This window comes from Pseudophryne corroboree, chromosome 1 (genome assembly GCF_028390025.1).
Source record: "Pseudophryne corroboree isolate aPseCor3 chromosome 1, aPseCor3.hap2, whole genome shotgun sequence".
Classification (NCBI taxonomy): Eukaryota; Metazoa; Chordata; class Amphibia; order Anura; family Myobatrachidae; genus Pseudophryne; species Pseudophryne corroboree.
Genome location: NC_086444.1, coordinates 302,983,409 through 303,005,584, shown reverse-complemented (window position 1 = coordinate 303,005,584; position 22,176 = coordinate 302,983,409). Strand labels below are relative to the sequence as shown.

General features: G+C 45.3%; 1 protein-coding gene across 1 annotated transcript in view; it reads left to right on the top strand.

The window, feature by feature from the left end:
* IFT81 (intraflagellar transport 81) overlaps positions 1 to 22,176 on the top strand; it is a 452,264-nt gene that overhangs the window by 283,196 nt on the left and 146,892 nt on the right. The window contains exon 12 of the mRNA XM_063964420.1: positions 9,821 to 9,970. Coding sequence (XP_063820490.1) covers positions 9,821 to 9,970 — 150 coding nt within the window. The remainder of the gene's footprint in view (positions 1 to 9,820; positions 9,971 to 22,176) is intronic.

The following is a 22,176-nucleotide window of genomic DNA, read 5'->3' as shown; positions in this document are numbered from 1 at the left end:
AAACCGAAAATGCAGAATACGGCAGTTTAGTAAATTAGTCGTAATCAATTCAAAAAGTTGCAGATTTACACTTTCGATGTCATTCGTGATTGAACTTTGACCTCAAACGGAAAAATACGATTCTTAGTAAATTTACCCCATAGTCTTATACATGAGAGATGCACAGAGGGATATTTGCCGGCTGGCATCTAGAATAAATGCAATGTCCATTTCTGCCAGGAGAGTATTATGGACTCGACAGTGGACAGGTGATGCGGATTCTAAAAGGCACATGGAGGTTTTGCCTTACAAGGGTGAGGAATTGTTTGGGGATGGTCTCTCGGACCTCGTTTCCACAGCGACAGCTGGGAAGTCGACATTTTTACCCCAGGTTCCCTCACAGCCAAAGAAAGCACCGTATTATCAGGTACAGTCCTTTCGGCCCCAGAAAGGCAAGCGGGTTAAAGGCGCGTCCTTTCTGCCCAGAGGCAGTGGTAGAGGGAAAAAGCTGCACCATACAGCCAGTTCCCAAGACCAGAAATCCTCCCCTGCTTCCACTAAATCCACCGCATGACGCTGGGGCTCCACTGGTGGAGCCAGGTGCGGTGGGGGCCCGTCTCCGGAACTTCAGCGACCGGTGGGTTCGCTCACAGGTGGATCCCTGGGTTCTACAAGTGGTATCTCAGGGATACAAGCTGGAATTCGAGACGTCTCCCCCTCGCCGTTACCTCAAATCAGCCTTGCCAGCTACTTCCCCGGACAGGGAGGTAGTGCTGGCGGCAATTCACAAGCTGTTCCTCCAGCAGGTGATAATAAAAGTTCCCCTCCTTCAACAGGGACGGGGTTACTATTCCACAATGTTTGTGGTACCGAAACCAGACGGTTCGGTGAGACCCATTCTAAATTTGAAATCCTTGAACACTTATAGAAGAAGGTTCAAGTTCAAAATGGAATCGCTCAGGGCGGTTATTGCAAGCCTGGAAGAAGGGGATTACATTGTATCACTGGACATCAAGGATGCGTACCTGCATGTCCCCATTTACCCACCTCACCAGGTGTACCTCCGGTTTGTGGTACAAGACTGCCATTACCAATTCCAGACGTTGCCGTTTGGTCTGTCCACAGCACCGAGGGTATTTACCAAGGTAATGGCCGAAATGATGATACTCCTACTTGGACGATCTCCTTATAAAGGCGAGGTCCAGGGAGCAGTTGTTGGTTGGAGTAGCACTATCTCAGGAAGTGCTACAACAGCACGGCTGGATTCTGAATATTCCAAAGTCGCAGCTGGTTCCTACGACGCATCTGCTGTTCCTGGGTATGATTCTGGACACAGAACAGAAGAAGGTGTTTCTCCCGGAGGAGAAGGCCAAGGAGTTGTCATCTCTGGTCAGAGACCTCCTGAAACCAAAACAGGTGTCGGTGCATCGCTGCACGCGAGTCCTGGGAAAGATGGTAGTTTCTTACGAGGCACTTCCATTCGGCAGGTTCCATGCAAGGATCTTTCAGTGGGATCTGTTAGACAAGTGGTCCGGATCGCATCTTCAGATGCATCGGCTGATCACCCTGTCCCCGAGGGCCAGGGTGTCTCTGCTGTGGTGGCTGCAGAGTGCTCATCTTCTAGAGGGCCGCAGATTCGGCATACAGGACTGGGGGGCAGTCACGCAGGGAAGAAACTTCCAAGGACAATGGTCGAGTCAGGAGGCTTCCCTACACATAAATATTCTGGAACTAAGGGCCATTTACAATGCCCTATGTCAGGCAAGACCCCTGCTTCAAAACCAGCCGGTGCTGATTCAGTCAGACAATATCACGGAGGTCGCCCATGTAAACCGACAGGGCGGCACAAGAAGCAGGATGGCGATGGCCACAAGGATTCTCCGATGGGCGGAAAATCACGTGATAGCACTGTCAGCAGTGTTCATTCCGGGAGTGGACAACTGGGAAGCAGACTTCCTCAGCAGGCACGACCTCCACCCGGGAGAGTGGGGACTTCATCCAGAAGTCTTCCAACTGATTGTAAACCGTTGGGAAAGGCCACAGGTGGACATGATGGCAGTTGGTTTATGTGTTCTTCCTACAGTCAGGAGTGACTATGGGCCTAAAATTGGGATCCATTAAAGTCCAGATTTCGGCCCTGTCTATTTTCTTTCAAAAAGAACTGGCTTCACTGCCTGAAGTTCAGACGTTTGTTAAGGGAGTGCTGCATATTCAGCCCCCTTTTGTTCCCCCAGTGGCACCTTGGGATCTCAACGTGGTGTTGGATTTCCTAAAATCACATTGGTTTGAGCCACTTCAGACCGTGGAATTAAAATATCTCACGTGGAAAGTGGTCATGCTTTTGGCCTTGGCTTCGGCTAGGCGGGTGTCAGAATTGGCGGCTTTGTCCTGTAAAAGCCCCTATCTGATCTTCCATATGGACAGAGCAGAATTGAGGACGCGTCCCCAATTCCTCCCTAAGGTGGTATCAGCTTTTCACTTGAACCAACCTATTGTGGTGCCGGCGGCTACTCAGGACTTGGAGGCTTCCAAGTTGCTGGACGTAGTCCGGGCCCTGAAAATCTATGTTTCCAGGACGGCTAGAGTCAGAAAGACTGACTCGCTGTTTATCCTGCATGCACCCAACAAGTTGGGTGCTCCTGCTTCTAAGCAGACGATTGCTCGCTGGATCTGCTCCACGATTCAACTTGCACATTCTGCGGCTGGACTACCGCATCCTAAATCAGTGAAAGCCCATTCCACGAGGAAGGTGGGCTCTTCTTGGGCGGCTGCCCGAGGGGTCTCGGCTTTACAACTTTGCCGAGCTGCTACCTGGTCGGGATCAAACACGTTTGCAAAATTCTACAAGTTTGATACCCTGGCTGAGGAGGACCTTGAGTTTGCTCATTCGGTGCTGCAGAGTCATCCGCACTCTCCCGCCCGTTTGGGAGCTTTGGTATAATCCCCATGGTCCTTACGGAGTTCCCAGCATCCACTAGGACGTCAGAGAAAATAAGATTTTACTCACCGGTAAATCTATTTCTCGTAGTCCGTAGTGGATGCTGGGCGCCCATCCCAAGTGCGGATTGTCTGCAATACTTGTATATAGTTATTGCCTAACTAAAGGGTTATTGTTATGAGCCATCTGTTCGTGAGGCTCAGTTGTTATTCATACTGTTAACTGGGTATAGTATCACGAGTTGTACGGTGTGATTGGTGTGGCTGGTATGAGTCTTACCCGGCATTCCAAATCCTTTCCTTATTGTGTCAGCTCTTCCGGGCACAGTTTCCCTAACTGAGGTCTGGAGGAGGGGCATAGAGGGAGGAGCCAGTGCACACCAGTAGATCTAATTCTTTCTTAGAGTGCCCAGTATCCTGCGGAGCCCGTCTATTCCCCATGGTCCTTACGGAGTTCCCAGCATCCACTACGGACTACGAGAAATAGATTTACCGGTGAGTAAAATCTTATTTTTTCTTCCAGTGGAAAAGGCTCTGGAAATACAGAACATGGTAAAACAGATTCTGAAAACCTGCAAGAGTGTCGATTCTTCAATGCACTTGGTTGCTGGGGAAGATGGTGGCGGCCTACGAGGCCATTCAGTTTGGCAGGTTCCATGCCAGGGTGTTTCAGTGGGACCTGTTGGACAAGTGGTCCGGGTCTCACCTGTACATGCACCAGAAAATAATCCTAACTTCCAGAACCAGAATTTCTCTCCTGTGGTAGCTGCACAGTTCTCACCTCCTAGAGGGACGCAGGTTCGGGATTCAGGATTGGATCATGGTGACCACAGATGCAAGTCTCCGAGGCTGGGGAGCAGTCACACAGGGGAAAAATTTCCAGGGAAAATGGTCAAGCCAGGAAGCTTGTCTGCACATAAACATTCTGGAATTAAGGGCCATTTACAACGGCCTTCGGCAAGCGGAACATCTTCTTCGCGGTCTGCCCGTCTTGATTCAGTCAGACAACGTAACAGCGGTGGCGTACATAAACCGCCAGGGCGGAACAAAGAGCAAAGCGGCGATGGCGGAGGCCACAAAAGTTCTTCGCTGGGCGGAGAAACATGCAAGCGCTCTGTCAGCAGTCTTCATTCCAGGAGTGGACAACTGGGAAGCAGACTTCCTCAGCAGACACGATCTCCATCCAGGAGAGTGGGGTCTTCATCAAGAGGTCTTTGCAGAAGTGACAAGTCGTTGGGGAATTCCTCAAATAGACATGATGGCGTCTCGCCTCAACACGAAACTTCAGAGATATTGTTCCAGGTCGAGGGACCCTCAAGCAATAGCGGTGGACACCCTGGTGACACCGTGGGTGTTTCAGTCAGTCTATGTGTTCTCTCCACTTCCACTCATTCCAAAGGTGATAAAGATCATAAGAAGAACAAGGGTTCAGGCGATACTCATTGTTCCAGATTGGCCAAGGAGGGCCTGGTATCCAGATCTTCAAGAATTACTCATAGAAGATCCCTGGCCTCTTCCTCTACGAGAGGACCTGTTACAGCAGGGACCGTGCGTGTATCAAGACTTACCGCGGCTGCGTTTGACGGCATGGCGGTTGAACGCCAAATCCTAGCCCGAAAGGGTATTCCCAGTGAAGTCATTCCCACACTACTTCAGGCTAGAAAGGAAGTAACGGCGAAGCATTACCACCGTATTTGGAGAAAATATGTGTCTTGGTGTGAATCCAAGAAGGCTCCTACGGAAGAATTTCAGCTGGGGCGTTTGCTCCATTTTTTGCAAGCAGGTGTGGATGTGGGCCTTAAGTTCGGCTCCATTAAAGTACAAATTTCGGCCTTATCAATTTTCTTTCAGAAAGAATTGGCCTCCCTTCCAGAAGTTCAGACCTTCGTGAAAGGCGTACTGCACATCTAACCTCCCTTTGTGCCCCCAGTGGCACCATGGGATCTTAATGTGTTGTTGCTGTTCCTGCAATCTCATTGGTTTGAACCTTTGCGAAAGGTTGAGTTGAAATTCCTTACTTGGAAAGTAGTCATGTTGTTGGCCTTGGCATCTGCAAGGCGGGTATCTGAATTGGCGGCTTTGTCTCACAAAAGCCCCTATTTAATCTTCCATGCTGATAGAGCAGAGTTGAGAACTCGTCAGCAATTTCTGCCAAAAGTGGTTTCATCGTTTCACGTAAGCCAGCCTATTGTGGTGCCAGTGGCTACTGACGCCTTGGCGGAATCGAAGTCTCTCGATGTGGTTAGAGGTTTGAAAATCTATGTCGCCAGAACGGCTCAAATTAGGAAAACAGAGGCTCTGTTTGTCCTGTGGGCTCCCAACAAGACTGGGGCTCCTGCTTCCAAGCAGACTATTGCACGCTGGATCTGTAATATGATTCAGCAGGCTCATTCTACGGCGGGATTGCCGTTACCGAAATCAGTGAAGGCCCATTCTACCAGAAAGGTGGGCTCATCCTAGGCGGCTGCCCGAGGGGTCTCGGCATTGCAGCTTTGCCGAGCTGCTACTTGGTCGGGATCAAACACCTTTGCAAGGTTTTACAAGTTTGATACCCTGGCTGAGGAAGACCTCTTGTTTGGTCAATCGGTGCTGCAGAGTCATCCGCACTCTCCTGCCCGTTCTAGAGCTTTGGAATAAACCCCATGGTTCTTGAAGCATCCCCAGCATCCTCTATGACGTATGAGAAAATAGGATTTTATTACCTACCGGTAAATCCTTTTCTCTTAGTCCGTAGATTATGCCGGGCGCCCCTCCCAGTGCGGGCTGTATCTGCAGTTATTGGTTTTGGTTACACACATGTTGTGTTGAGTTCAGTCAGTCTGTGGCTGATGTTAGTCATGCCGTTGCATGCGTTGTTGTTAAATGCCATGTTGTACGGCGTGTTTTGAGGTGTGAGCTGGTATGTATCTCACCTTAGTTTTAAAAATTAAATAAATCCTTTTCCTCAAAATGTCCGTCTCCCTGGGCACAGTTCCTATAGCTGGAGTCTGGAGGAGGGGCATAGAGGGAGGAGCCAGTTCACACCCCTTTTAAAGTCTTAAAGTGCCCATGTCCCCTGCGGATCCCGTCTATACCCCATGGTTCTTGAAGCATTCCCAGCATCCTCTATGGACTAAGAGAAAAGGATTTACCGGTAGGTATTAAAATCCTATTTTATAATCATATGGCATTAGTATACAGGTTGAGTATCCCATATCCAAATATCCGAAATACGGAATATTCCGAAATACGGACTTTTTTGAGTGAGAGTGAGATAGTGAAATTTTTGTTTTTTGATGGCTCAATGTATTAAATGACCTTCAGGCTGTGTGTATAAGGTGTATAAGAAACATAAATGAATTGTGTGAATGTAGACACACTTTGTTTAATGCACAAAGTTATAAAAAATATTGGCTAAAATGACCTTCAGGCTGTGTGTATAAGGTGTATATGTAACATAAATGCATTCTGTGCTTAGATTTAGTTCCCATCACCATGATATCTCATTATGGTATGCAATTATTCCAAAATACGGAAAAATCCGATATCCAAAATACCTCTGGTCCCAAGCATTTTGGATAAGGGATACTCAACCTGTATATGGTATTTTGCACGTGCATTTTATACAATATATGAATGTTAACAGCTATATAGCAAATGTATTCCTATTAATTTGGAAGTTCCAGTTCATCATCTGCCATTAGATACTTGTTGAGGATATGCATCTTCATATTGAGAATATATATTGGATGATGACAGGAAAAGAAAAGGATGGTTCACATGTGATATGAAACACTGGACGTGAGTTTCATACTATGCGTTACAGCTCCTACTCCGTCATGTGGCTATTAGTAGACTTAGAGATACTTTAAATTGTTTCCAGGAATAATTTATCCACCATGGTCAGTTGAAGCAAGTCTCCAAGAATAAAGGATTTGTCTCCTGGTAAATGTAGTGGGCTGCAGAAATGAGAAGGTTACACCTCCCCTTAGGTTTCGGAACCTCCTGTGATTGTAGATAAAATCATGCAGCAGTAAATGTATGACTTCTTCCTGTGATGTTTCATGATGACATTGCAATGTGATTGTTATTAAAGCAAGTTGTGTAAAAGGATAAGACACAGCAAACTCTGCTTGTTGATAATTAAGTTCATATGTCTGTATAACTGTTTGCGCCTCAAGGCTAGTACACAGAAATGAACCACTATACCCCAAAGTTACATATTTCACATTTGAAACATGGATGTAATGAATATCAGTGTTACCCTACATTCCCCTGCAACCTTGTTAAAAAGTGAAATTGGAAAACAAAAATAAATGAATATTCCCTCACCTTCCCTGATAGATAAAGCCACACACCAGTTCTTTACAAATGACATCTGATCCATTTCAGTCCATTTAGCTTTTGTGACAACACTAGCATCGTAATTTATAAATCCATCAGTCAACCTAGTGCATTCTTGCAGAACAAGTTTGGAGGCCTGTCAGTCATACTTTGGTAGGTCAGCATATTTTTTAAAGAATTCACACTGTTAAACAAGGAGAATTGTAGTTAGTAACTTCTAAGACATGAACCATAATTCTTCAGAAACGTTAGACATGAGTGTATGAATCAGATGTATTGCTCTCTGTCATATTGTATAGAGGTGTATTTAGGGCCTTATTCAAGGTTGATTGCAAAATAAAATTTTCCTCTAATGGGCAAACCCATGTGCACTGCAGGGGGAGAACAGATATAACATGTGCAGAGAGAGTTAGTTATGGGTGGGGTGTGTACAAACTGAAATCTAAATTTCAGTGTAAAAAATAAAGCAGTAAATATTTACCCTGCACAGAAACAAAATAACCCACCCAAATCTAACTCTCTCTGCACATGTTACATCTGTTCTCCCCCTGCAGTGCACATGGTTTTGCCCATTAGAAAATGCTATTTTGCAATCAACCTTGAATTAGGCCTTTAACCCAGTCTTTTACAAATCTGATTACTACTTTGATCAGATGTATTGCCTGTGTTTAGAATCTAAAAACTTCTAGAACCAAACTATTAAAAACATGACTTAGATAGACCACCTTATAGCGGAGAAGAAGCTAGTTTTATTTTAGGCAAACTTCCCATTGCACATTCATATGACATTAATAGAACGTACAATTATTTCCTGAGGCATGATGTTTATTTATGATATCCCTAGATTACTATTTTTAATAGGACAGTCTTTGCAGCTATTAATATACACTGATGCTATCATATCATCTATATAAATGAAACATAAAAAAGCACTGCCTGCTAAGTGTACATTCTGTCCTGCATGTAATTAACAGCAGGGCTTCGAGCTTAAAGGATCCTCTGTTAATAATAACTGTTATATTGATGCCAGCTCTTTGACTGGCAGCAGATAGCATCTGAGCTTGGCGATGAGGACAAAATGCTGTTTTACAAGTAATTAAAATGCACAGTGCAGACAGTTGGAATCTGGGGGACTCTGGGGGTATGGGCCTAGGTTGCCTTGTGGGAAATCCGGGCCTGGCCCTATTTCTTTCCGTCCCTAATGACAGATCCTGTACTATTCTTCCAAACAATCCATTGTCCCTATCAGACTACTTTCCCAACACTTTAGTGCTCCTGACCACCACCTGTTTAATGCCGATCATCCCCCTAGGCAAACGCAGGGAGGGTTTCCAGTTGCTTGGAACCCCCCCCCCCCCCCCCCCCATCCATCCCCCTTCACCGCACCTTGACCAGCAGCCACTACATGCAGTATAAATTGTGGAATGGGACTTCTGCACATTCCCAGTGCCTGCAGATTTTCCTACCAAGTCTAGTGTGTATATGAGTCTGTGGCTCTGAGTGCTCAGTCATCTCACCAGAGAGAGAATGTGGTAAGTGGCTTTCCGTGAATATTGGGCCTGCATATATCTGAAGTACTGTATTACATAAACTGCATTTGTCTGGGGCAAGCTATCACTAATTATGCATCCTTCATGGGCTGGCGACAGTCATTCTAAAATCAAACATTCTGAAAACCCCCTCCAGAAATCCTGCATTTGCCCCTGATCCCTGTTCTCCTATCCCTTTCTCTGTCCCACTGCCACTCTGACCTGACCCAGACTTTCCTTATCCAACACCCTTGTGGTGCCTAATCCTCTCATTTGAGGTTTAACTTTTAGGTCAACATGGTCACTAGGTCAACATGGTCATTAGGTCGACATGGAAAAAGGTCGACATGGTTTTTTAAAACTTTTTTTGGTGGTGTTTTCTTCGTAAAGTGACGGGGAACCCCAATTAGTGCACCGTGTCCCCTCGCATGGCGAGCGAGCTTCGAGCAAGGTTACTATTCCCAATTGTAGTCCACGTGGAACGTAAGGTATGAAAAAGTTTAAAAAATTAAAAGAAAAAATTGAAAAAAGCATGTCGACCTTCTTCCATGTCGACCTAGTGACTGTCGACCTAATGCATGTCGACCAATAGTGGTCGACCTAATGACTGTCGACCTCAGTGTGGTCGACCTAATGACCGTATCCCTCATTACCCACTATAATGATGGGCCATAATCCACCCCATCACACAATCAGTGGCAAATTTCCCATCAGGCACATGAGACACTTGAGCTCATGTTTCATTACTGTTAATCCAAAATTACCAGGAACTACAAAATATTTCCACTCTAATGTACTATACACCATCTTTAGTTGTGTTTGAATGGATAGGACATTTGCAGACTGCCTTGTAATTTGTCCTACTTAGTAAATATGTATGCATAATTAAAAAATATAAATGAAATGTCATAGCTCATGGCTTGTTTTATTATTGGGTTATATTATACAAAACCACCAATCGCCAAAATGGGTGCTTATAATCAAACAATGAAAATAATACAATTGCTTTGGATACATTACTTTTTAACTTTAAGACTTTTATTCTTTTGTAGTTTAAACGTTATGTTGGCAAACTGCGGGGGAAGAGTTTGGTGTTTAAGAAGAATCGGCAAGAATTAGCGGAGCTTACTGCAGAATGCGGTGTTCTGCAAAGAACAGAGCAAATCCTAAAGCAACGCCATGACAGCATGCAGCAGCAACTAGTAAGCCGTGTGCTTCAAGGATATTACAGAATTGTGTATTATTTATCAACATGCATTTAGAAAAACTGGTATTGTTGCAGATTGATGAAAATAGTTCTCTGTCTTAATTATTTCATTTTATATTAGCAAAGATTACACAATGTTTGACCAGTGTGAAATATAATAATATGTAAGGATAAATGAAACAAATAATGCTCAACAATGAATTGGTAAAATGGAATTTGAACTCCAAAAACATAGTTTGGGGTAATAGTTGGAAATGTGGGAGAGGCGCGATATATATGCATATCTTGACAAGTTTAAGATCTGACAATATCAAGTGGTAACTAATGTTTTAGATTTGAACAGTAATATGGGCCTTTTTAGACCTAACTAAAAGAAAATTGCAGCTTCTATAGGCCCAAAAAGACAGCCAATCCAAAGTACTCGATAATGTGGCAAAAAATAAATACCAAGCCCTTTGTCAGAATTAAATGGTTACATTTATAAGGTAGAACGTCTCTGGCAGCAAATATACAATAGCTCTGACTCTATTTAAGTAATTACAGCATTCATCAAATTAAATAAAAAAAATTATCTGCACCTGGCATGTGAATGTATTTTTGCCTAATTTAGGATGCTGAATTTAGCGGAAAAATCAGATTTTCTCTTATCGAGTCACATTTATTAGATAAAAATAACCAAAGCGATAATGGCTGTATCTGAAAAATGTAAGATAATAAAATACTTATAAAACTACAGAAACACTTAAAAACTGCAGAAACTAAACTTCATAAACTTTGTCCTTATGAAAGACCATATTTGCAAGATAGGGCAGCCAATCTTTTGGCAAGTGGAAGTGCATAATATTAGCAGCACAAAGTAAGCTATTTTTTTTTAAAGTTACTAATATTCTTCCACACCACACTGAATGTGCATATGTCCACCCACAAGGATAAACTGTAGGAAATATGGGCAGATTATCGTTAATGCACACACTGCACGACATCAGAGTAAAATAGGTTGATCACCATATTATTGGCAAATCAGCCCAATAATTGTATAGTGTGTAGATAGCTTTAGGAATGAAAGCCAATTTCCTTTGGAAAAAGATACATAGGGTGCAAACTTTAGACTTTAAGAAAGGACAATCTGAAGCCATTGATGAGGCCAGCCTGTAAAAAGGACAAAAGTTGTACCAAATTAAAGGTTGTAGTATGAACTCCTGTCTCGCACACCAACCTAGGTTTCCGCACCCTATTGTAACTTATTAGATGACCTGTTTGCTGGCCCTGATCACAGACTGAATTACCTTCTCAGAAAGAGGCCTATCTATTTTTCTAAAAGTTAAAGGGGTATATTCAATTGAAATCAAAAGCTGCGGTCTGTCGAAAAGACGGCAGTTTTCGACTTTTTAAGGTCAAATCGTGATTCGACCTATTCAATATAACCCAAAATTTTTCGACAAGTCAATGAATTCGACATGTCGAAAAGCACTTGGATCGGCGGAATAGCTGCCGATCCACGTGCTTGTGTCGAAAAGTTTTTGCCCCCTTTTCGACCATCTCAGTTCAACTTCAAAAAAAGTCGAATGAGATGGGGACAGCAGCGCCGGAGACGGGGAGAGGCGGGGACGGGGTGAGCAGCACTTGAGGACAGCCGCCGCTCATAGCGTGAGATAGCGTGAGTGGCGGCTTTGAGAGAGGGGGAGACGGGGAGCGGCGGCGGCTGTGACAGGGGGGACGGAGTGGCGGCTGTAACGGGGGCGGAGCGGCGGCTGTGAGAGAGGTGGAGACGGGGAGCGGCGGCTGTGACGGGGGGCGGAGCGGCGGCTGTGAGAGAGGGGGAGACGGGGAGCGGCGGCAGCTGTGACAGGGGGGACGGAGCGGCGGCTGTGATGGGGGACGGGGAGGCGGCTGTGAGACAGGAGGGACGGGGGAGAACCGTGGGCAGACGGGTGAGAGCAGCGCTACAGCAGCGGCTATATAGCTGCTGCTGTAGCGCGGCTCTCACCAATCGTCCCCCCCCATCTCAATTCGACTTTTGTAAAAGTCGAATTAAGATGTCCATTGAATAGGCCAGGGGGTATATTTACTAATATTCGTGTTTTAGCCGTTTTTAAGGGTGTTTGAACTCGAATGGTATTGGGTGCATTTTACTGCAACTTTTTGAATCCTGATACGGTCATTTACTAAGCTGCCAAGTTTTCCTCATTCGTCTTTTCCGATGTCGATGTGATTCGTAATGTCAGGCAGTGTTTTACGGGAGTGATGAGTAAAACACTGCCTGTCAAAACACAAGGAATCCCGGCCGGATCTGTGAGATCCGTGCAGGGCTTCATTGTGTACCTTAAAAACAGTGTTTAAAGAGTTAAAAAACAGAAAAAAAATTGCGTGGGGGTCCCCCCTCCTAAGCACAACCAGCCTCGGGCTCTTTGAGCCGGTCCTGGTTGCAAAAATACAGGGGGAAAAATGACAGGGGTTCCCCCATATTTAAACAACCAGCACCGGGCTCTGCGTCTGGTCCTGGTGCAAAAAATACGGGGGACAAAAAGCGTAGGGGTCCCCCGTATTTTTTGAACCAGCACCGGGCTCCACTAGTCATACTAGAGATAATGCCACAGCCGGGGGACACTTTTATCTTGGTCCCTGCGGCCCTGGCATTAAATAACTAACTTGTCACCACTGGCCGGGGTACCCTGGAGGAGTGGAAACCCCTTAAATCAAGGGGTCCCCCCCCCTCCAGCCACCCAAGGGCCAGGGGTGAAGCCCGAGGCTGTCCCCCCCATCCAAGGGCGGCGGATGGGGGGCTGATAGCCATAGTGTTAAAAAAAGAATATTGTTTTTTGTAGCAGGACTACAAGTCCCAGCAAGCCTCCCCCGCAAGCTGGTACTTGGAGAACCACAAGTACCAGCATGCGGGAAGGGAACGGGCCCGCTGGTACCTGTAGTTCTACTACAAAAAAAACAGAACACACACACCTTGATAGTATAACTTTATTACATCCATGCACACTTACATACACACATACTTACCTCTGTTCACACGTGGCTCGGTCCCCTTCTCCACGTAGAATCCACGGGGTACCTGTAAATAAAATTATACTCACACAATCCAGTGTAGATCGGTCCTCTTCTACTTGTAATCCACGTACTTGGCAAAAAAACAAACCGACAAACCCGAACCACGCACTGAAAGGGGCCCCATGTTTAAACATGGGACCCCTTTCCCCGACTGCCAGGACCCCCCGTGACTCCTGTCAAAGAGGGTCCATTCAGCCAATCAGGGAGCGCCACGTCATGGCACTCTCCTGATTGGATGTGCGCTCCTGAGCTCTCTGTCAGGCTGCGCACTGAAGATACAATGTAGCGCAAAGGCGCTCCATTGTATCCAATGGTGGGAACTTTGCGGTCAGCGGTTGACCGCGAGTAACCTCAACCGCTGACCGCAAAGTTATTTTTTCCCCTGTATTTTTGCAACCAGGACCTGCTCAAAGAGCCCGAGGCTGGTTATGCTTAGGAGGGGAGACCCCACGCAAATTTTTTTCACGATTTACACATTTTTACACTAAACAGACCTTTTCCCATTGATAACCATACACAGATCTCACTGATCCATGCATGATTATCCAAACTCGCCTTGAAAAAGCAGTTCTATTTTTTTGCTGCTTTTTTTAACGATTCGCAAAAAAATAGACCCGCAATTGAGCACTCAGAGACTAACACCCAAATACGAATGAATAGTGAATACCCGTATTCTATGAAATAACAGCCGCGTTTGACCGATGGTCTATTCATTCGTATTTCTGAACTTTGTCATTCAAACCATTACGAATAGGCCAAACACTGCCGAGATTTGTGCTTAGGGAATTCCCGGATTGAGACTGAAAAAAAAACACAAATCGGACAAAATCGAATTATTAGTAAATACTGGCCCAGGTCGGATCCATTCCGACAAATGAATGTCGGAATGGATCCGACTTCAATTGAATATACCCAAATGTCTGTATATTTGTTCTTCATAGGCTCATATATGGCTTAGTGGCTCTGGACCAAACTACGTACACATACCCTTCATTATCCAACTTAAAATACTGTCAGGATTTAAACCAAAAAAAAATCCACCCCTTCCAGGGCCAGGGCCATATATCTGATATATAAAATTAATTGGTCTGTTTGTTTGTGTATCCGGTTATGCATTCGGGCACCCCTGCACTGATTGGGATGAAATCAACATGAGGTGGTCCAGTTGGATCCTGGCTAGGTTTTAGGGGGGTTAGGGTCCCGGCCGGACCTCACGACGTATGCAGAGCTTTGACCGAGGCAGCCTACTCTGGGCCTTCCACTGGATGGATTTGGAAGAAAACGGCACAGAGTGGTGACTTGGGATCCCAGCAGACATACTGGGCCTTCCACTGGATGGATTTGGAAGAAAATGTCAGAGTGGTGACTTTGGATCCCAGCAGATCTATTTCCGAGTGGAACCCCAAGCAGGTGGTTGGGGTTCCACTCGGAAATCCCTTTTATGTATGCTGGTCAGAACTTTAACCTGGCGAGCCTGTTCTGGGGCTGCCACTGCATAGATTTTGAAGAAAACTGCACACAATGGAAACATTGCATTCCAGAAGACATAATAGGGGGTTGGGGTCAGTCGAACCTTAATAAATAAGCCAAGCACCGCACTCCATTTCCATCACTTTAGCATTAAATATTTCATCCTTAAGCAGTTTTTTTTAACTTGCGGGGCCAACAAATATGCCTTCTTTAGCTTTACTTCACTTAACTTCATAAACTTTTCCTTCAAATAACTGAAAGCCTGGTCTTCTTTATCCAGAGCGTTCACAAAATTCTTCATTAGGTCCAGCTTGCTGTGAAGCGGAGTTAAAATTAATTTTACGCTTCTCAAACAATACAGTGTGCTGACATTTTTCTTTCCAGCAATATACTGTAGGCTTCTCTCTCTGCCCACTTTGTTTTGTTATATAGTGATTTTTAGTGTCTCTGATGTATAATAAACACAGAAAGCAGCAGTGCTTTGTGAATCCACCAAACAGAAGTTATAACTTAACTTTAATTCATAACAAAGATTCCATCCATGATCCCTGTACTTGATTCCCTCCAACAACACACTCATACTTTCATAGGTTTCTTTCATGTCCGCTACATAGGCCAGAGGTACTGAAGAGAGTTTGTTCCCATTATGGCGTAACACTGCTTGGAGACTACTCTTCAAGGAATCGATAAACAGTCACCACTCACTAGTATTGTTCTGAACACCAAACTCAATCATCAAACCATTAACATCAGTACACACACACATTTCATTTTTCTTTTCAATAAGAAAAGTTTCTTGCTCTAAAACTTGTCGTACCTTGAGCCAGAAGGTTCCAGTGTCACATCCTAGAACCAAAAAGTTCGGATTGTTGTTTTGACAGTTTCAAGTCATGTACCAAATCATTTAATTGTTCCTGTTTTCTGATGTGAGATGATTTGTATTGAGTTTTGGGGGGGGTATGGGTCGTTGGGTCGACTCAACTTAGGTCGGCCATGGAAGGTCCACATGCATTAGGTGTCGTTTTCGTCGTAAAGTGACGGGGAACCCCAATTAGTGCACCGTGTCCCCTCGCGCTTCGGGCAAGGTGCCTCGCTCCGCTACCACTGCGCTCGGCACAGGTTACTGTTCCCAATTGTAGTCCACGTTGATCGTTAAGTATGAGAAAGTCAAAAAAATTAAAACAAATGTGAAAAACCCATGTCGACCTTTTGACCTGTCTACCTAGTACATGTCGACCTAACGACCATGTCGACCTATTGACCATGTCAACCTAATACATGTCAACCTTCAGTGGTCGACCTAATGACTGTTGACCTAAGCTGTGTTGCCCTAACGACCGTATCCCTTTTGGGGTTATACTGCACTGTAATTTGTGTGTCTTTTGACTCGCTTTCCTTGTTGTCCCTGATTCACTGGTACACACATGAGGTACAGGAACAGACAGACCTTCTCCAGGTTTTTAGTGCTGAAGACACTTTGGGATATTTGATAGTCTGCTTAGTTCTACTGGAATGCCCAGCAATAGTAGTTAGATAAAAATTACAGTACAGAACAGTGGTCCTTAGTCTTACGCCATATCATTGGGAGACCGAATGGCATCATACGGCGATTTCCTCTCAACCATTCTGTAAGATTAGTTGTGCAGATTATGCAAATATTTTATCCTGGTCTCCAAGTGCACAGTCAAAGTACATTTTATAAACCTTCTTTATCAAATGAGCTAACAGCCTTTCTTTGACTTTTTGATGTGAACTTACCGCATACATAAGAAAAGTTATCAGGATGGTAAACACACCCACTGCTGTCAATCTATCTATAATCTTAGGCTTGGCAATAGCAGCTAGATGCATTCTTCAGCTAGGGTCCTGGGAGGCAAATATGATCTCCACAAATGTTTTGCCATTTTGATGGTTTCTGTCCTCTTTGTTCCAAAACTGCCTAGGATTATCTATCAGGTTACCGGAGGAAGGAACTGTCAATGTTTCAAAACCTAAGGGACAGAGGAGGTTATTCACTAAACTCGCATGCTGGGGGCCGCCCAGCACAGGGCAAGGCCACCCAGCATGTGTGGCACTGCCCCGCGATTCAATTCAGTTCAATTGAATTGCGATTGCATCACAAAGACCTCAAACATGGCTGGATAGGCAGGTGCGTCATCACCGTGTTACTGATTGCAGGAAACATGGGCAACGTCATCGGCCGGCCCCAAAAACGGGCATGAAACTTCTGCATTTCCCGTGACACTCCCACCCCTTCCGGGATGCAATCGCATAGTGAAAGTCTGCGCCTGCGCATTGCAGCTGCAGTGAATGCGTAGTTTACCAAAAATCGACCATTTGTGATTTTCAGTCAACTGCAGGGATTACTGAATAGCCTCCCGAGACTTTGATCCTTTCAGTTTTCAGAGAAAATTAGAGCAATTCCTTTGAACCTTATGGGAGCAGGAAAGCAGTGGTCAGTTTAGACCATGCAGAAATTTAGGTCGTAAGTCTGCTAAAAAACACATAGCATAATGAGGCTCCTCGCCATCCAAACAGATATGTGGTGGGAGCCCATCTACTGTTTTTTTTTTGTTTGTTTTTTAAACCAGTGGACCATATAATCTTCAAATATGTGGTCAGAAGCATTATAGACAGAAGTTATGTCATGGATCTCTTATGTTCTCCACCCAGGCAGTTCAATTCCATGCCCCTTCTGAGAGAGGAGACGAGGAAACGTCCCTGAACCTTTTTTGCTCCTGAAAAAATTGGGCTTGACTTATCAGCCCATCCTGATTTTAAAATCTCTGAATTTGCATGTGCGGCAGATTGAAGATGTAAAGTTGAATGATTGAAACCATGGAGCAGGATGACTTTCTTACCATGGATATAAAAGATGTCTATCATCACAATTAGGGAGGCCAATCCTGGGCCATTTTTTTAAATCCAGGGTATCAGGATTGAAAAATAGTCAATCACGGGATACCTGGGATTGGCTTTTCCCTATGTGTCTGCCCCCTTGCTCCGCCCCGCACACATAACTAACTATACAACGGGGACGGGCGGGTGGCGAACAGCCATCTACAGCAGCGGGTGACGGTGTATAGCTCAGTGTGACCTGTCACTGCACGTCACACTGAGCTAGGGAGCCTAGCAGCATCTGAGCGTCTTGAGGAGGCTCAACGCTGATCCCCCAATCCCTGGGATTGGAGCTTCTAATCCCAGGATTGAATCCCGGCCGTTTTGGGACCTAAATCCCGGGAGCCCGCCAATCCCAATCTCGGGATTGGTTTTCCTAATCACAATCCAACCCTAGAGGGATAGCCTCCTCAGGTTTGCAGTGGGAAAATCCAAGTATCCATTCTGAGCTTTGCCATTTGGTTTGGCTAGGACTCCAAAATTATTCACTACAGTTAAGGCAATCCTGGCGAAACTTTTGATGTTGAAAGCAGTAACATTTGTACTGTACCTGTTCCACCTTTTGTTAAAAGTGAGCTCACCCTCTGTTCTCTTGATCCATTTGCAGCTGATGTATGCTAGAAGACTTGGTTGCGCTATAACTCATCAAAGTCCAGTCTTGTCCCAGCCCAGCTCCTTTTTGACAGAAGTCAAATAGTCTTTTTACCTTTCAGAAACAAATTAAAGTTCTGTTATCTTGCAGATAGGTATCAGTCCTCCATGTTGTAAAACCACTTGGAATCAATAGAGATATAAAAATATTCTTGTTGGATGCCATAGATTTCTTGACTAGTGTATTCCCTCACCCACATCCCCATGCTTCCTCAGGTAGTCAAGATGTCTAAGAAAGAAGATGACCCAATGATTCTGGTAGCACTGGACTGTCCAAGAAGATCATTGCATTATACAGGTTGAGTATCCCTTATCCAAATATTCTGAAATACAGAATTTTTTGAGCGAGCACGAGATAGTGAAACCATTGTTTTCTCATGGCTCAATGTACACAAACTTTGTTTAATACACAAAGTTATTAAAAATGTTGTATTAAATGACCTTCAGGCTGTGTGTATAAGGTGTATATGAAACATAAATGAATTGTGTGAATGTACACACACTTTGTTTAATGCACAAGTTATTAAAAATATTGGCTAAAATTACCATCAGGCTGTGTGTATAAGGTGTATATGAAACATGAATGCATTCTGTGCTTAGACTTAGGTCCCATCGCCATTATGGTATGCAATTATTCCAAACTACGGAAAAAAGCTTCCTGTCCCATGCATTTTGGATAAGGGATACTCAACTTGTAATTATGTTAGCAGAGCCACCTTGGAGGCTGCCTCTGAGGGTAAACTTTCTAAGGGAAAGGTTTTTTTTTACCTGCAGCAGCCTTATGTAATAGCTTGAGAGATGCAGACATTGGGGAGTATTCACTTCCGGTCGGAAGTTCCGACAGGGCGGAAAGACAGCACTTTCTGCCGATAATCGGAACTTTCCGACACTTCAGTATTAAATTGAACTGACGCATTTCCACCCTGTCAGAAATTCCGACAAGTCGAAAAACACATGATGAGCGCAACCATGTGTTATCGACCCTGCCGCCGTCGAAAACGGGCCATTTTCGACTATTCATTTTCGCCCATTCGAGAGGGCGGAATGGAAGGGTAAACGGCACGCTATTGAATAGTGAAGTGTCTGGATCCTACTTTAATTGAATGTACCCCACATGCGTAATTTTGGCAAATTAGCCTGTATTTTTAAAGCTGCAATAATTAAAAAGACAGAATCAATATGATTACATCGTATGACCTGTCCTATGATGCCCCAAGGCTTAACTTAGCTAGCTTTAGGGACAACGCTGTTGAGGCTATAATTCTTAGGCCTAAGAGTTTGTTGAGGAGATGTATTAACCCTTGGAAAGGGATAAAGTGAAGCAGTTATTTCAGGTCATTGAATTATGGTTATTTCTGTCAGTTATTACAGTTCATTAAAGTTTTCATCCAAATCCATCCAGAGGCAGGCCTAGAACAGGCTGCGCAGGTCAAAGTTTTGCCCAGCATACACCAACGGAAGGTCTTGAACGGGACCCCAACCCCCTAGTACAGTGGTTCTCAAACTGTCTGCCGTGGCCACCAACCCAGGACACTTGCAGGGGTGCTCTGGGTTGGTGGTCCAGGACCAATTTAATTATTTATGGTAAATGTAATAGGCAAAACCAGTGCTGGTGGCTGCCAGTCATAAAATATGTGGCCAAACAGAAGCAAATCTTGTACCTTACTACACAATTAAAACTAAGGATGACATATAAACACAATTTACTCAATTTAATATTTCATTCTAAATCCCTCAATAAGAAACTTTTGGCCTGGGGGTGCTGTGAAAAAAATTCTGATACTCTAGGGCGCAGTGCAGCGGCGGATCCAAACAGGGGCGGAAAGGGCGATCGCCCCCCCCCCCCCCTAAACATGCCCCCGCATATTTGAGAAGCCGGTGCCGGGACGGGTGGCCAGGTCCTCTTACCCGTGCAGTACTTGCGCCCGCTGTGGCCGCGATGATCATGATGTGCGGCAGCCGCAGGCAGCACTGACAGCTCGCCGCCGCTGAGAGTCACTTTGAACTTGCAAGACGCAGGGGGGCTGGTCCGGGCCTAGTCAGTGTGTCACTCACTGTCTTCTCCGTGCCCGGCTCCCCTCCCCTGGCCTTTTCTGCTCCCCTTCCTCCTCTTCGTAAACCTGAGAGATTCATTCGGGGCAGGCAGGCGCCATTTGCACAGCAGTGGAGCGGAACCGGACCCGCGATTTTATGGTGACTCTCATTTAGGTTCCCCTGCACCAAGCTCCAGTAGCTGGCTTGCCTTTATGTGGAGCATACTCCCTCCACACATTCCTTCTCTCACACTTCCTTACCTCCTGCTTCCCCTTCCCCCTCCTTTTTAGTGATAAAATATGCACTGTACTGTAGGTACTTATGTATGGATGTTGCGACCTATCTGCTGAGATTATTTCACTGGGACCTTTTTTTTTTATACCTTTTAGCTTTAATAATCACAGTTTGGAGAAATAGCATTGCGGACTGTGGTCAGTGTTTTGAGTGTGGACTGGGGAGCACATTCTTCTTTCTCATACGTCCTAGAGGATGCTGGGGTCCACTTCATGACCATGGGGTATAGACTGTTCCGCAGGAGCCATGGGCACTCTTAAGACTTTTCAATGGTGTGAACTGGCTCTATCCTCTATGCCCCTCCTCCAGACCTAAGTTTTAGAAATGTGCCCAGGCAGACTGGATGCACTCCAGGGGAGCTCTACTGAGTTTCTCTGAAAAAACTTATGTTAGGTTTTTTATTTCCAGGGAGAACTGCTGGCAACAGTCTCCCTGCTTCGTGGGACTGAGGGGCAGAAGTAGGAACCAACTTCCTGAAGAGTTTCATGGCTCTGCTTCTGGCTGACAGGACACCATTAGCTCCTGAAGGGTACTGAACGCTAGCCGTGTCTAGATGCTCACTCCCACAGCACGCCGTCACCCCCCTCACAGAGCCAGAAGTCAGAAGACAGGTGAGTGTAAGAAGATAGATCTTCAATCAAGTAAAGTGATGGTTGAGGTACCGCGTGGCTGGCGGGAGCGCAGTGCGCCATTGCTGCCCACACACACGGGCACTGCAGGGTGCAGAGCACGTGGGGGGGGGGGGGAGGGAGGCGCCCTGGGCAGCAAAATACCTATATAAACTGGCTAAATGGGGGCATAAGATGCCCAGGCACAGCCCTACCCCCGCCAGTATAAATATGATAAAAACTCTCTGAGGTAAAAACGCGCCATTGAGGGGGCGGAGCTTCTTCCTCAGGCAGCCAGCACACTGCTCAGCGCCATTTTCTCTCCTCAGGCTGCAGAGACATCACTGGTACTCCTCCACTTCTGACTACAAGTATTAGGGTGCAAAACAGGGGGGGGGGGGGCGCACAAGCGAATTTGGTGCTTTACAAGTGCGTTTACTGTGTAAAACAGCGCTGCATGTCAGTGGGCATTTTGTATTCACAGGCATTAGATACTGGCGCTGGGGTTGTGAACTGGCTGCTCCTAAACTGTGTCCCTCTGACAGATTTTACTGTGGGTCTGTCCCCTATAAGTCCCAGTGTGTCTGTGTGTGTGTTGTGCACGTGTGTAAGACATGTCTGAGGCAGGGAGTTCTTCCCCGGAGGAAGCCATTTTAGGGACACAGAGTTGTAATGTGGTGGCGCTGCCGGCACACCAAGAGCCTGCATGGGTGAAAGAAATACGTGATAGTATGCATCATATTAATAGGAGATTAGATAAGTCTAAATTTCATGCAGAATGCTGGAGAAAGTCTGTGGAAGATGTGATTTTTTTCAAGGTTCTGTGCTTCCATCCGCAGTCGACCCGTCTGGGTCACATAAGAGACCGTTTGCAAATATTGTGAATACTGATGCCGACACAGACATTGATTCCTGTGTCGACAATAGTGACTCCAGGGAAATAGATCATAAATTGACAAAAAATATACAATATATGATTGTGGCTATAAGGGAGGTTTTGGAAGTCACGGAAGCCACTCCTGTACCTCAGGAGAAGGCCTATTTCTATAAGTAAAAGATATCTAAGGTTACTTTCCCTCCTTCCCACGAGCTGAATACTCTTTTTGAAGGGGTGTGGGTGAACCCCGAAAACAAATTTCGTATTCCCAAAAGGATTCAGATGGCTTATGTAGAGGACAGGAAAAAATGG